The 14,020-nt window shown below is 43.8% G+C and overlaps 1 protein-coding gene across 1 annotated transcript in view; it reads right to left on the bottom strand.

Moving 5' to 3' along the window:
• The window catches only part of CDC27 (cell division cycle 27), a 2,763,676-nt gene that overhangs the window by 1,287,549 nt on the left and 1,462,107 nt on the right, over positions 1-14,020 (bottom strand). The window contains exon 15 of the mRNA XM_044055179.1: positions 4,391-4,490. Within this exon, the coding sequence (XP_043911114.1) occupies positions 4,391-4,490 (100 nt within the window). The remainder of the gene's footprint in view (positions 1-4,390; positions 4,491-14,020) is intronic.

Here is a 14,020-nt window from a genome sequence, read left to right as displayed (position 1 = left end):
AGATGTTCCTTCTAGTTACCCACTTGACCTTCAACTAATGCATTAATTATTTATTTTAAATAAATATTTGTGACAGATATAAGCTTAGACCTACCCAGCCCTGTCTTCTACTGATTACCAACTGAGACATGGAATCAAGAGGTAACATGGATCCAGAAAGCAAAGCAAAAACCACCGCCATCCAATATCATGTGTCTAATACATTAAGAAAATCTCTGACTGCACCCATCTGACAGCATCCTGCTGAATATGTTGCTCTGTTGAGAGAATCTGTACGAGTTCTTTAAGCATAAATGTATTTTCAGTTACATGGACTGTACTCAAATGATGTAATCATGCTCTTGAAATTCTATCTACATAAGAATGACAACTTACATGTCTCTGTTCATCTTAAGGAGCAGTGAAATTACTTCAACTTTGACAATAACACAGTTAAGTAGAAAAAATTGAGTGTCAAAGATTTTATAGGAAGAAATATAAAAGATGATTATCTACAGCAGCGTTTCCGAAACTGTGGTCTGCGGAAAAAGGAAACTGCGCCGCCCAGCACAGTCAACTTTTAAAAAAAAAAAAAAAAAAAAAAGAGAGAGAGAGAGAGACACTTTCCTGTCTGTAGCTAAGCTTCTTAATTTCCGCGATTGTGGCTAAACAGCTACTTGCCCTGAGTTTTTAGACAAGATAACAAAGATAAACTTCTGCGTTTGCAGCTCACACTGAGCAGCTGCTCACTTGCCCTGTATTTTTTGCCTAGCAGTTAGAACTTGGAGGAAAATTTCAACAACTCTTCTGTTCCCTCCAAGTAAGTTCCTTGATTTATGATGGCCGCTGCTAATGGAAATTACTGCCAAGGTGACACTGACAATCTTGTGGAAAGACCCTGCCCTGAAGGTATTTATATTTTAATCCATGTTTAAATAAAAAGGAGGGTAGCTGTCAAATATCCAGATTTGTGCCTCATTTGGTCTGTTTCTCATAATCCGTGGTCAATCGTTTTGGACTGAAGACAGAAAATAATGGCAGACGTTTGCGCTTCAGACTTCATATCCTTCAGAAAATTCATACTAATGCAAAACTTGTGGTTCTGGCAACTTTTTAAGTTTGAAGAGCAACATTTAAAATGTGTCCTTAGTTTTGACCCTCTGTCGCCCTCCCCATTATGACAAGCTTTATCCAGATTTTTTTGTGCTGAACAGGTTGAGAAGTACAGTGTGTGTGTGTGTGTGTGTGAGGAGGCAGATAGGTGCGTGTGTGTGTGTGTAAAGAGGGAGAGATACAGATAGGGGTGTGTGTGTCTATGTAAAGAGGGAGAGAGGCAGATAGGTGTGTGTGTATTGAGGTAGATAGGTGTGTGTGTGTGTGTGTGTGTGTGTGTGTGTGTGTGTGTGTGTGTGTGTGTGTGCAAGGGGGATAGAGGCAGAAAGGCAGGTGTGTGTGCATACATAAAGAGGGAGAGATGCAGATAGGTGTGTGTGTATACATAAAGAGGGAGAGATGCAGATAGGGGTGTGTGTGTGTGTGTGTGTGTGTGTGTGTGTGTGTGTGCATAAAGAGGGAGAGAGGCAGATAGGTGTGTGTGTGTATATAAGAGGGAGAGAGGCAGATAGGTGTGTAGATGTACTCCTACAGCAAATAGATGGATTGCTGATATAGGGTTGTATTTTCAGTCTGCCATCCACGCAATATTACCAGGTTACTTTTTTTTTAACTTAAGTAGGCAATTTATTTTTCAAGGGCAACACACACACTGAATTTGCAGATGTAACATTGAAATATAAAGTTGCTCGCTAGCAGCAACCTTTTCATTAGTTACAGACCTCTAAGGTGGAGTTATTCAGATGCCTTTTACTTCTGCAGAGATTGTGCATATTGACTTGTTACTGGTGGATTGTAATGACAGAAGTTTGAGTGGTCTTTTATGGTTGAAATGTTCTGAATGGAGCAGTTTTGTCATTATTGCTTCATATGTTTCATTTCATTGCTTAATGGAAAAATGTGCAAAACTACAGCTTTAAAACAAACTCTACCAAATGGTGCTGTATTACACAAAGGCATATAACTTAATTAATGTATTGTAAAATTTAACTATACAATCAGGAAGGTGAATCAAAGAACTTTTGCATGGTGCTAAAAATGTTCCCAAGGGACCTATGCCTTGAAAACAACCCAAAGGTAAACAATCCGACACTGGCCATATACACTTTCTTTGAAAGTGGGTTTCAGTGTTGTTTCAGTGAATGTGAGTTTCAAATGCAAAGAAGTTTTAATGTTAAGTTTGTTTTCATTGTGAGACGGCACTGATTTGTTTAGCTTTAGCAGATGTCTATCAGTATTTGTGCTATAAAATTTTAAATAAAAGTTTTAAATGAAATCCAAATATCTGTAATCATTGTAGTAGTAGTAGTAGGCCTTAATGCCCTTGGGTCCCTGTGAAATGGTCTCAGAATCCGCAGGAGGACTTTTAATTAGGAACTTGCGAGAGTCAGGTACCCTGTAATACCAGGTCTATATCAGAATATTGATTGTTGAAAAAGCCGAATGCGATTTCATCAAACTGAAATGTTCTAAATCTCAAAAGAGCGAACTGACAGAACATCAATTTCTTTCCCAGGGAAAGATATCTGTTCTGTGCAAAAACAAAAAAAATTTTTCAATACTTTAAACACTGACAGGATCTTACATTCCTTGGATGTGCACAGACAACTACGTTTTTACCTGGACAGAACCAAGGACATCAGAAAATCAGAACAATTGTTTGTTTCTTATGCTTCAAGTTCCCAAGGTAAAGCCATTTCAAAACCAGACCATTTCTAAATGGATTGCTCATGGAATTAGATTTTGTTATTCACACCATGGAAAGCAAATCCCAGGGAGTATACGGACTCATTCCACCAGAGCTGCTGCCTCTTCTGCGGCTTTCCTCAGGGGAGTTCCTACCAAAGACATTTTGGAAGCTGCAACTTGGAGTTCAGTGCATACTTTTTCTAAGCACTGCAATCTACCTTTCTACTCTAAGTCTAGGGCAGGCTTTGCCGCTGCAGTCTTGCAGGGCCTTTTAGCCGCCCCTTCTTCTTTATGACCACCTCCCTTTCTTTCAGCTTTGGGATTCTACCCTACAGTCATGACTGCAACAGTGAAACACGATGAACATAGTACAGTTGTGTACACCTACCATAAATGTAGATGTTCGAGTGTCTTCACTGTTGCAGTCTTGGTTTCCCTCCCTCCTGTCCCCTCTTATTTTTACTTTTGTGTATTTCCTTTCTTCACCATTCTTTTGAGGTGTATTTGCAAAGGTTATGGGACCTTTTTCATTTTGGGACTCCTGACATCTGGGGCAAGAAAAACTGGAGAAGATGGCGTCGGCTGTCAGCTTTGTACTCCTGGCGCTCTGACGTCAGGGAGCATGGATGAACAGCTGACGCCGGACCCAGACTTTGGAATTCTGGCCGACCGAGGGCTGCCTGCCGGCAGGGGAGAACCCCTACAGTCATGACTGCAACAGTGAAACACGATGAACATCTAGGCGGTCTGTCTCTGTCTTTATCTTTGCGTCGGTAGTCGGGTGGCTTCCCGAAGCCATTTCTGGATAATTGAACTGAGTACCAAAATATTTAGAAGCATAAATATACCGACGACAAATAGTTTGTTGTTTAAATAGGGCACAAAACCGACATCGAGGTACGTCATGGTCTGGGGGCCTAGGCAAGGAATGCAGTATGAATGGAAATCTTTATGAGGTATTTGCTTTCCACAAGAAATACAACTATTAACTTTTACTGACATCGGTTTAGAGCAAGAAAAAGTTTCCCCAATGGGGTACTTAGCTTAGTTGAAGACTTCGGTTCTGAAACTCGAAAATGAAAATTTCAGGAGTCGGCCGACAGGCACTTGCGAACTGCTTCTGCTTTGGGGCACCGCACGGCAAGAAAGACTTATGTAATGGCATCTGCTGCATGCTTTATACCCCCTGACTACCTGACATCATGGAAGATGAGACAGCAACTAACGCAGGACCCAAGACTTTGATAATCAGGCCGATTGAGGGCTACTGCAAGCAGATAACCCAAATGTGATGACTGCAACATTGAAACACGAAGGACATCCAAGTAATGGGACACTGAGTCGGGGGGGTGTGTGTGTGTGTGTGAGTGGGGGGGGGGGGGGGCTGAATGGGAGGTTGAGCCAAACATAACATGTGTGTACAGCCACCTATAGGGCGTCCGCAAAAATATTTCCTTTATAAAAGCGCTCCTCCAGCTTGCAAAGTTTCAGAACCACTGATCTACAGTATGAAATATCTGCCATGACCAACAGTAACCTAAAAGGAATGAAGACCATATCAAGCAGCCATAACTGTTTTTTGATTTACCAACACAACTAGATATGTTACCTTGGCTGTAGAACTAGCACTGGTAAATAAGCGAGAACTCCTCCTGGGCATTGCATTTGGTGCAGCAGCTATGGTGGGGCTTAGAACTTGAGGTGTTGTGCTAAAAAGGTTAAAAACAATTCTCAGCATAGCTTGGTCAAAAAATGAAAACATTCTTACACTCCGCAATTTCAGAGAAGACATCATCTGAGATTGTTTATGTTTCAATGTTCAATTATTTAAAATTGCCTGTGCACACAGTTCTTGGTTATTAATTTTACTATGTTAACCTGAAGGGTCCACTAGACAAAGCCCATTTTCAGATGACATCCAGATGAAAAATAATTCTTCACACAGTAATGCAGTATAGTAGATATAGTAAAGCTCACAACATACTATACAAACATGTACCCATAAGTGACAAGTTGTACAGAAAAATGAATTTCTACTAACAGTTAATTTCCTACTGCATACATTATATAACAATGAAGCATTAAATAGAATGGACAATACTTAAAGATGCACATAAACAGCACAAGTGACTGCCATTAGGTTAAAAAAAAAAGTTACAAACATAACATTCCCTATGTGTTGTCCATTTTTATTTTTCCTCAGCTGTTGGAGTTGGATCCAATCACTGGATCTTACTTGGCCGTTTCTTCCAGCTTATGAACAAAAACTCTCGTGCTTCTCCCTTACCCATAATGCCTTAGTCATCTAACATACCTCAGATCTTGTTTGCTGCCCCTTATACCTGCAAAGCAGTAAGAAATGATACAACAGAATCTGAGACTCAAACAAAGGAACAGCAATTCCTGAAACATTCTTTGATCTTTCCAAGAGTAAAGCAAGGAGGGGGATGGTGACAGGGGAGATTAGGAAGACGGCTCTCATCTCCAGGATACTGATGAGTGTTGGCCTCTTCAGGGGACCATGTGCCTCGGACCATCCTTTCTAAAAAGTGCCCCCCACCCAACATGAGAAGTGCCCGTGGTCACTGTGGCCTTGGGTTGAGGGAGAACAAAGGGACGGCCTTATTTTAACTGGAATGGATCCACCACAGAAGGTATTTTTTGAAAGCTTGAGTTATTTTGATTGGACTGGATAATGGTTGTTGAAGAAGGGACCACGGAGGTGCGAGTGTCCATTTTCTCATATGGTATGCTGCCAGCGGTACTAGAATGACTGTCACTGACAGGGATCCCAATGCTTGGAGGATCAGACGAGCTGAACGAGAAGAACCTTGAATGATTTGTTTGACCTGGAACTTAACTGAAATGTTTGAACCCTGGACAGAGGGAGAGAAGTTGAGTGACAGTACCGAACAGATGAATTCCAATACCTGAGTTGGTTTGAGTTGAGATCTGTTGTAATTGAAAGAACGAGAGCATAACTGGAGTAAGTAGTCCCAGGCTTGAATCAGATAATGCCTGGTTAGAGCCAGTTGTCCAGATATGGAAACACCTGGAATCCCTGCAGTTTCAAGTGAGATGCAACTTTTAGTTATGTACTCACCATAACTTCAGATGTTTGGGATCCATCTCGCCTACATTCTGAATGATGGGTTTACTGGCTGAGCTTACCATATCCCAGGATGCACCACTACCAGTCCCCAGATCTAGTTTGTCCGCATACATGCACATGCACACACCCCTGCTTATATAACATCAGATGAAACAACAAGATAAAACAGTAGAACTCAAAATCAATCTCTTCTGATCTCCAAGGCAATCCCAAACATCTGAAGTTATGGTGAGTACAGCACCTGAATCCTGGGTGGCTCACTGGAAAACACTCCTGAGTACCGTGGAACCAAAATGAGCTCGCCCCTCTATGCCACATCAATTTTGTAGTGTGAAAGAAAAAAGTGCGGATTGGAATGAAAAGCTATAGAAGTAGCCATAGCTCTGGTAGAATGAGCCTTGATAGATGTTGTAAGTTGCTTATTCAAGAAGAATAAGTCTGAGTTATGCAATCTCTGATCCATTTTGAGATAGTAGCTTTTGTGATGGTTTGGCCCAGTTTATTATCTGAGAAGGACACAAACAACTGGTCTGACTTACGGTTTGCTGAGTCCTGTCTAAATAGAAGCGTAACTGCCTGTGAACATCCAATTTATGAAGAGTGTATTCTGCTTCATTGGAGAATTTTGGGAAGAAAACGTAGCTCTAGAGATTGTTGGAGGCAGAAACTAGAACAGACCTTTGGGACAAAGGATGGATTAGGCCTAAGTGATACTCTATCCTTGTGGAAAATCAAGTACGGTGGCTTAATAGACAGGGCTTGAAGATTGCAACTAAGAAGGCAGTTTTCCAAGACAGATATTTTAACCACCAAATCAAGATAGGTGCAGGATGAAAAATTGGTGGTCTTAATAGGCTCGCACTTTTTAATGAAAGTTTTGCTATGTCTGCTGCTCATCAAAGGAGGATCCATGGATTCGTGGGAATTTAGAGATAGCCGCTAGTTGGACTTTAATAGTTGAGACAGAAGATCCCTGATTAAACAAGGATGTTAAAAATTTTAAGACCTCTGGGACAGGAGCAGTGATAGGGTCTAAGCCCCTTGAGTGAGCCAGATAGATAAACCTCTTTCACTTACTAAGGTACAATTTGTTAGTGGTGGACTGATGTCGAAGTCCCGACTGATGGATTACAAGTCCGGAATCAGGTCTAAAGTCCAATCATTGAAGACCCCAGTTGAGAGGCTTTTGAATAACTCTGGGAAGAAGCGGAATTGAGGAAAGGCATATAGCCCCCTTGTGGCCAAGGTTGGTGCTAGAGCATCCATGGCTGGTACTCCCTGATGTGGGATCAAGGAGAAGAACCTTTGGCACTTGGTGTTTAATGGACGGCATCCCCATCTCCTGAAAACCTGAGCTGCTACTGTGTGGTTTAGAGACCACTCGTGAGAGAGAATTGTCCTGCTCAATTTGTCTGCCAATATATTTGACTTTCCGGGATGGTGGTCTGCTACCAAGCGTTGGTTGGTAGCTACAGCCCATTCCCACACCACTCTGCAAAGGGGTATGATCTGGTCCCTCCTTGTTTGTTCAGATACCAAACCACCGACTATGTTGTCTGTGTGGATGGCGATGATGCCCTGAGGAAGAAACTTGTGTAAGGCTTGTAGGGATAGAAGTACAGCCCTCATCTCCAACACATTGATGTGGAGAAGAGCGAAGCCAGGAGCCCTGAACTAGCCTGCCCAGACAATGCCCCCACCCTAGCTGGGAGGCATCTGTCGCCAGGGTAACCACTGGAGGGGGAAGAAGAAAGGGGTTTCCTTGATCCAAATTGGATGTGTGAAGCCACCAGCGAAGGTCCCTTTGCATATATCCGTAATCATGATGTGATGATTGAGGGAAGATCCTGAAAGGACCATTGCGTTGACAATAGCCACTGAAGAATCCTCATGTGCAATCTTGCCAGAGGGACTAAAGAACCGTGGCAGACATTGAGCCTAGAACTTGTAGAACCATCCTGGCTGGGGCTTTGGATCTCGAGATCAGAGCTTGAACTTGGCCCTGTAAAGTTTGGATCCTTTCGCGCAGGAAGAAAGACGCGTCAATCTTGAGTCTATCTCTGCTCCTATGAACTTTATGCTGAGAGGGCAGCAAGACAGACTTTGACCAATTGAATGTAATCCCCAGGGTAACACCCAGGGAGATGGTGGCTTTGAGGTTGTCCATTAGTAGATGCCTGGTGGTGGCAGTCAGGAGCCAGTCGTCCAGATAGGGAAACACTTGGAATCCAAGACTTCTCAGGTGAGCCGTCACTACTGCCAAACACTTGGTGAACACCCTGGGGGCTGTGGTGAGACCAAAGGGCAGAGCAAAATTGGTAATGACTGACTCCCAGGCTGAGCGCAGATACCTCCTGACGCCTGATGTATCGGTATGTGATAATATGAGGTCTATGGAGCACATCCAAACATCCTTCTCCAACAATGGGAGAATGGATTGTGATTGGTTCAGTCTGCTGAGATCCAATATTGGTCTCAGGTCCCCTGTCTTTTGGCACTAAAAGAACCTGGAGTAATTTCCTGATCCGATCTGGTCTGTGGGGACCGTTGGATGACTCCTTTTCTAGCAGCTTTAAAGCGGCTGCCATTTCCCTTTGACTGGGTGGTGGGTCCGAATGGGATGGTGTAACCTGCACCCATCTGTCCTGAGTGATTGACTCCCAGGCTTTTAGGTGCTTGGCAAACGACACCCGACTGGCACGAGCAGCACAGCCGGGCAATCCCTCATGATGTGTGGGAGGCTGAAGAGCCACGAAAAGACTCAAGGTCTCCAGCTCTGCCTCTGGAAGGGAATCTTCCTGCTGTTGGGAGAAAAACTTACGGGATTTTCGCCACATTTTTTTTCCTCCTTAGCCTTGGGGTAAGGCCGAAGGAGTGGAATAACGGGCACCTACGCAGATAAAGTTTTTCCCTCTTGCTCACAGCGGTAAGGGTGTCTTTAACCTTGGGTCCAAACAAGGAGGACCCATCAAAGGGAGCGCCGCGAAGGAAGACTTGAAGGCCTAGCCAGGCTTGTCTCGGAAATGAGCCTCATGGACGAAGTTAGAAATTGATCGAGGATAGCAAACTGAGAGCTAACCGACTGGGCTAGCTGCTCAGGTAGGTTACCCGAGAGGAATCTGACAACTCCTTGACCAGATCCCTCTGAAGCCTGGTAAAATGTGCCAATTCAGAGACCTTAAAGTAAAGGCCGCTGAAGTCAGGGTGCGCCTGTCCATACTCCTAGACTCCTTATTAGGAGGATGGATGGACGCTGGCCTCCTGCTAGCAGATGCCACCACCATGGCATCTAGAACTCCTTCGGGAGCAGACAAAAATTTATTTGGACGAGAAGGGACTGGTTCCACGAGACACCCAGGAGGCGGAGGGCTGAGCCCCAAAGGCCTTGAGGAGCACTGACTCGTCCAGTAGAGGGGTTGGATATCCAGCCTGTTTGAGGATCTCTAAGATGTCTGCAAAGGAGACATCATCAGAGGACGACCTGGGGGACCCTCTGCATCATCCAGATCAGTGTCTGAAGTAATAGACTCGGGGAGTCCACGTGCTTCCTCTTGCACGATCTCTTCCTTACAGCTCAGAAGAACCCTCAGGAGGGTAACCTCAGGGACAGGGGAACTGCCAAAGACCCAGTCTCCACGCCTAGGGAAGGTGCCGGTAAAGCCGGGAGATGGCCGGACCCCAGAATCCTGGGATAGGTCCCAAACATCACCCCGGTCCAGCCCAGTCGGAGGAGGAATGGCAATGGGTATCAGAATCTGACATCCTCGAGACCGAGAGGGAAAGAACGGGTCCGGGACGGCTTCTCTCTCGGCCCCAAAGGGCTCCATCGGTGCCGAGGTGGACTTGTCTGAGCTGGCACCTTTTGTCGGCTCCGAGGCAGTGGAGCCGGAGATGAGAGGCCTGCCTTTGTTTCTTAGCGATCGATCCGACGGACTGGTTTTGGCGGAGAAGGAGAGGATGCCAAAGCTTCTTCGAAGAAGGTTTAATTAATCCCTTAAGAATTAATTTATTTTTCCTCTCCTGGAGGACCCTTGAGGAAAAAGCGTGACATACACTACATGATTCCTGTAAATGCTTTGCCCCTAAGCACACATAGCTGATGGACATTTTGAAGCTACATTTTACACATTTGGCCTAGGATTCTGAGACATTATAGAAATTTTCAGAAAGTAACTGTAAAGAACACTGATGACACACCTAGAATAGGCTTACAGTTATCACTCGCAATACTCTGAGTTAGTCAAACACAGCACAAACTCTGTAAATGTAATAATTTCTCTCTGTTAGTTCTTCTTTAAAGAAGAGAAATATAAATGATTTGAAACAGAACCAAGTCACCTCAAATAAAAAGACCGGAAAGGCCTTCCCAGACAAGAGGTACTCCTAGCCACTCACAACACAAGAATTCACCAAGTGAATTTTGTCAAACACACTCTAAACACAAGAATAGCTGTTAAAACAGCTTTTGTAGAGAATGAAGAAAATCCTGACAGAAAAACTAGTGAAATAATCACTACTTAACTCAGATCTGGGGACTGGTAGTGGTGCATCCTGGGATATGGTAAGCTCAGCCAGTAAGAGACTTAACCCATCATTCAGAATGTAGGCGAGATAGGATCACATAACATCTACTGCTATACACTTGGTAAACACCCTGAGGGCTGTGATGAGACCAAAGGCCAGAGCTCTGAATTGGCAATGAATGGCTTCCAGCCAGAACTGTGGACATCTCCTGGACCACCTGTTCATTTTTTACGGTAGTACAGATCCTGAAGATCTATCACGTCCATCCAGTCTTACTTGTGTAGAAAAGATATAATGGACTGAAAAGTGACCATCCAGAACTTTATATAATGAAATTAACAATTTAGCTTGCTGAAATCCAAGATTGGTCTCCAGTCCCTTGTTTTCTTTGGCACTAAAAAAAAATCTAAGTTCGGGACTGACTCTGGTTGGGGGTATCTCTTGGATGACTCTCTTCTAGCAGCTTATTTCTACTGCTGCTGCTTCCCCCTGATTGGGTGGATCATCATGGATTTGGTTTACTACTAGCAGAGGTGGATGATAAATCGTATTGTATAACCTCTGGATATTTATCCTCTGCACCCATGAATCTTTTGTAATTTCTAACCAGGCTCTAAGGTGCAGGGATAAGCAGCACCCCCCCCCCACTACTCCCAGAGGACGACTGTTGGGCCTCCCTTTCAAAAGCGCTGATGGGATCTGTCAGAGAAAGTATCCCTAGACCCCTGGTTATGCAGGCCATCTCTGCAGCAGTCTTCCATTAGAGTTCCCCCTCTCTGCCCCATGAGGAACTGTCTCCACATGGATATCAGAAGGGACCTTTGGACTAATTGAGCCACATTTACCATACGCCTCGTTGGTTCAAAGAAAAGGTCCACTGAGGGAGTTGAAAAATGCATGCCCACAGCAGACAGGGTTTTTCCTTCTTGCTCATACCTAGAGAGTCTGTTTCTTTAACTTTTGGGCCAAATAAGGAACTTCTGTCAAAAGGAGCACTGACAAAGGAAGATTTGAAGGGTTCTGCAAAATCACAAAAGCGCATCCAGTCATGTCTTCTTATGGAAGTGACTGAACCAGCCTCCCCTTCCCCTTCATCAAAGTCAGTGTCCTCTGTGACAGACTTGTGGAGAGTCTAACTTTCTCTTCCTAGGGAACTCTTCGGTGGGATACCCTGGAGAAGTGTCAGAAGAGATTACATTACCCTGGCTGGGTTGTCTGGAGACTGGTATGGACTGATTCTCCCAGTGGAACAGATGATTGAGGCTCAGGACACAGAATCAAATGGAAATGCGTAGTCAGAGACAAAGAGGGAAGAGAAGTTCGAACTCTAAGAACACTGAAAGCTCTCTCCACTACCTCTAAGGCAGAATGCCCTGGAGAAGACTAACAAACAGATCCAATAAGGCATACTTAAGGACCATTGTCTCCCTTCGCACAGAAGGCAAACTACTTGAGGAAGGAGTAAGAGCCAAGCTGTCCAGTCCTGATGCTCCAAGGAGCATAGATGGCTTCGACAGCATCGGAGTACAGTCCAACATCCTGGCGCCGGTGCTGATGCTACAGCTCTGAGAGTCACCTGGTTCCAAAGTGCTCATCAGCACTGGACCACTCAGAGACAACATCAGTCAAAGATGCTAAAATCTTCATATCAGAGGCAGAATACTCCAGGACTTTCAGATCAGATGGCTCTGAAACTGATGTCCGGATTGAAGTACCTAACGATGGAGACAAAGTACTGGCAAAGTTCTCTGAACCCGATGGGGTCGGAGCCAGAAGGGCTTCTATTTGAATCTACCTCTTGAGGAATTTCATCATCATCCTGTCCACATCAGCTTCTGTTAAGACTCTTGGAAGTTTGAATGGATGAGGTTGTGGACGAAAGTCTTGAATGGTGCTGGGGATATTTCAAAAAGGGTGATGGGAGCAGAGAGATAATCGAATCCAATAATACTGGAGGTGAGTGGATCTGTGGGATTTTTCTGGTCTAGATTTTGGATCCAATTTTTAGCATGTTTCAGAGGACTTTCTGAAGACTGAGCTGATGCAGTAGACATTGTCGGCTCTGAAGACCTTTTATGAGATCCTCTTGTTTTGAGTGCCTCTCTTATCCATTCGTTTGGGGGGTTGAGACATAGAAGCAGTTTCAGAGGGCAGAAAACCCCCAAGAATCAGACTATTTTTTCTATCAATCAGGGCACTGGTAATTAAACCCCTTACAAATGCTAGTCGGCATTGAGGTGAGTCGGCCCTAAACAATATTCACACTTTGAATATGCACCCGAATTAGGAATTTTGTGGCCACAGGCCATGCACTTTTTAAAACCCAAAAATGTATCAATCATAATGGTGAAATAAAAAGAAGTTAGAAGAAAAGATTTTTTTTTTTAAAGAAAAGGAAAAATTTATAAACAGTAATTTAAAGAGTACTAAAAAGTACTTTAATAGACAGTAATACCAACATTGGTATTAAAGACTACTCAAAAGAATAAGCTAAAAAAATTGAAACAATTTAAAGATAAATTCCTAAAATTTATAAAGATTATAAAAAGGAAAGAAAGATATACAAGAAAAAGAATAGTTATGTAAAATCTTAAGATAACGACAGATGTCCTTCTCTTCCATGTTGCAGTATTCTAACATGACGGACCCTCGCCTGAGCCGACCCGAATGTCCAGCCCATATACAAAAGCTTAGCCTGGCTGCTGTATGGTGCGTGGGACGTTAAACATAGGTACCATAAACCGTGGGCTATAAATGCAATGTCCGCACCCATATACCTCAGAACTGAATGTCCCAGTTGGACAGCAGTCTATCCAGAGAGGGAAAGTAAACTGAATATAAAGAAGAAGAGGAGGTAGATGTCTTAGTGGAGGTAGGAGGGAAGGATAGGAATACTGAAACATGGAAGAGAATAACATCCATGGTTATGGTAAGATTTTACACAACTATTCTGTGTCCTTCTGTTCTCATGTTGCAGTATTCTAAACATGAGGGAGAGTACCAAAGCTCAGCATGTGTTATGGGTGGTGGCAGAAGAACCTTCTACAAAACCACGCAGGATGGCTTTTGCAAAGCCTGCCCTAGCCTTGAAGACACAGTCCAGCTTGTAATGTTTAGTGAAGGTGTGGACTGAAGACCATGTGGCTGCCTCTAGAATAGTAGCTGTATCTAAACCTTTGAAAAAAGCCCCTGAGGAGGCAACAGCCCTAGTAGAGTGGGCCCTCACAGCGCATGAAAGGTGTTTGCCATGGAAAGAGTAGCAGAAGGTAGTAGTGCTAGAAATCCAGGAAGAAATTGTTTGAAGACAGCTTTCCCCAGAGCCCTGGGGTGAAAGGAAACAACTGGTTAGACTTGCTGATATTCTTAATCTTGTCCAGGTAAAATCTAAGTTGTCTGTGAACAGCAAGGGAATGGAGCACTCTCACTGTTATTCTACGGAGAAGGAAAGAAGGTGGGCAAGTGGATGGACTGCTTAAGCGAATGTTCACTGACCACTTCAGTCATGAAGGATGGGTTTGTGCGAAGACAGGCCCTATCCTTATGAAATATCAGGTATGGTGGGATAGCCATGAGTGCCTGTAGCTCTGAAACCCTCCTAGTCAA

This window comes from Protopterus annectens, chromosome 13.part0 (genome assembly GCF_019279795.1).
Source record: "Protopterus annectens isolate FY-2018-M chromosome 13.part0, PAN1.0, whole genome shotgun sequence".
NCBI classification, from domain to species: Eukaryota; Metazoa; Chordata; order Ceratodontiformes; family Protopteridae; genus Protopterus; species Protopterus annectens.
The sequence above is the reverse complement of the archived record's forward strand: the minus strand, read 5'-3'. Positions and strand labels throughout refer to the sequence as shown.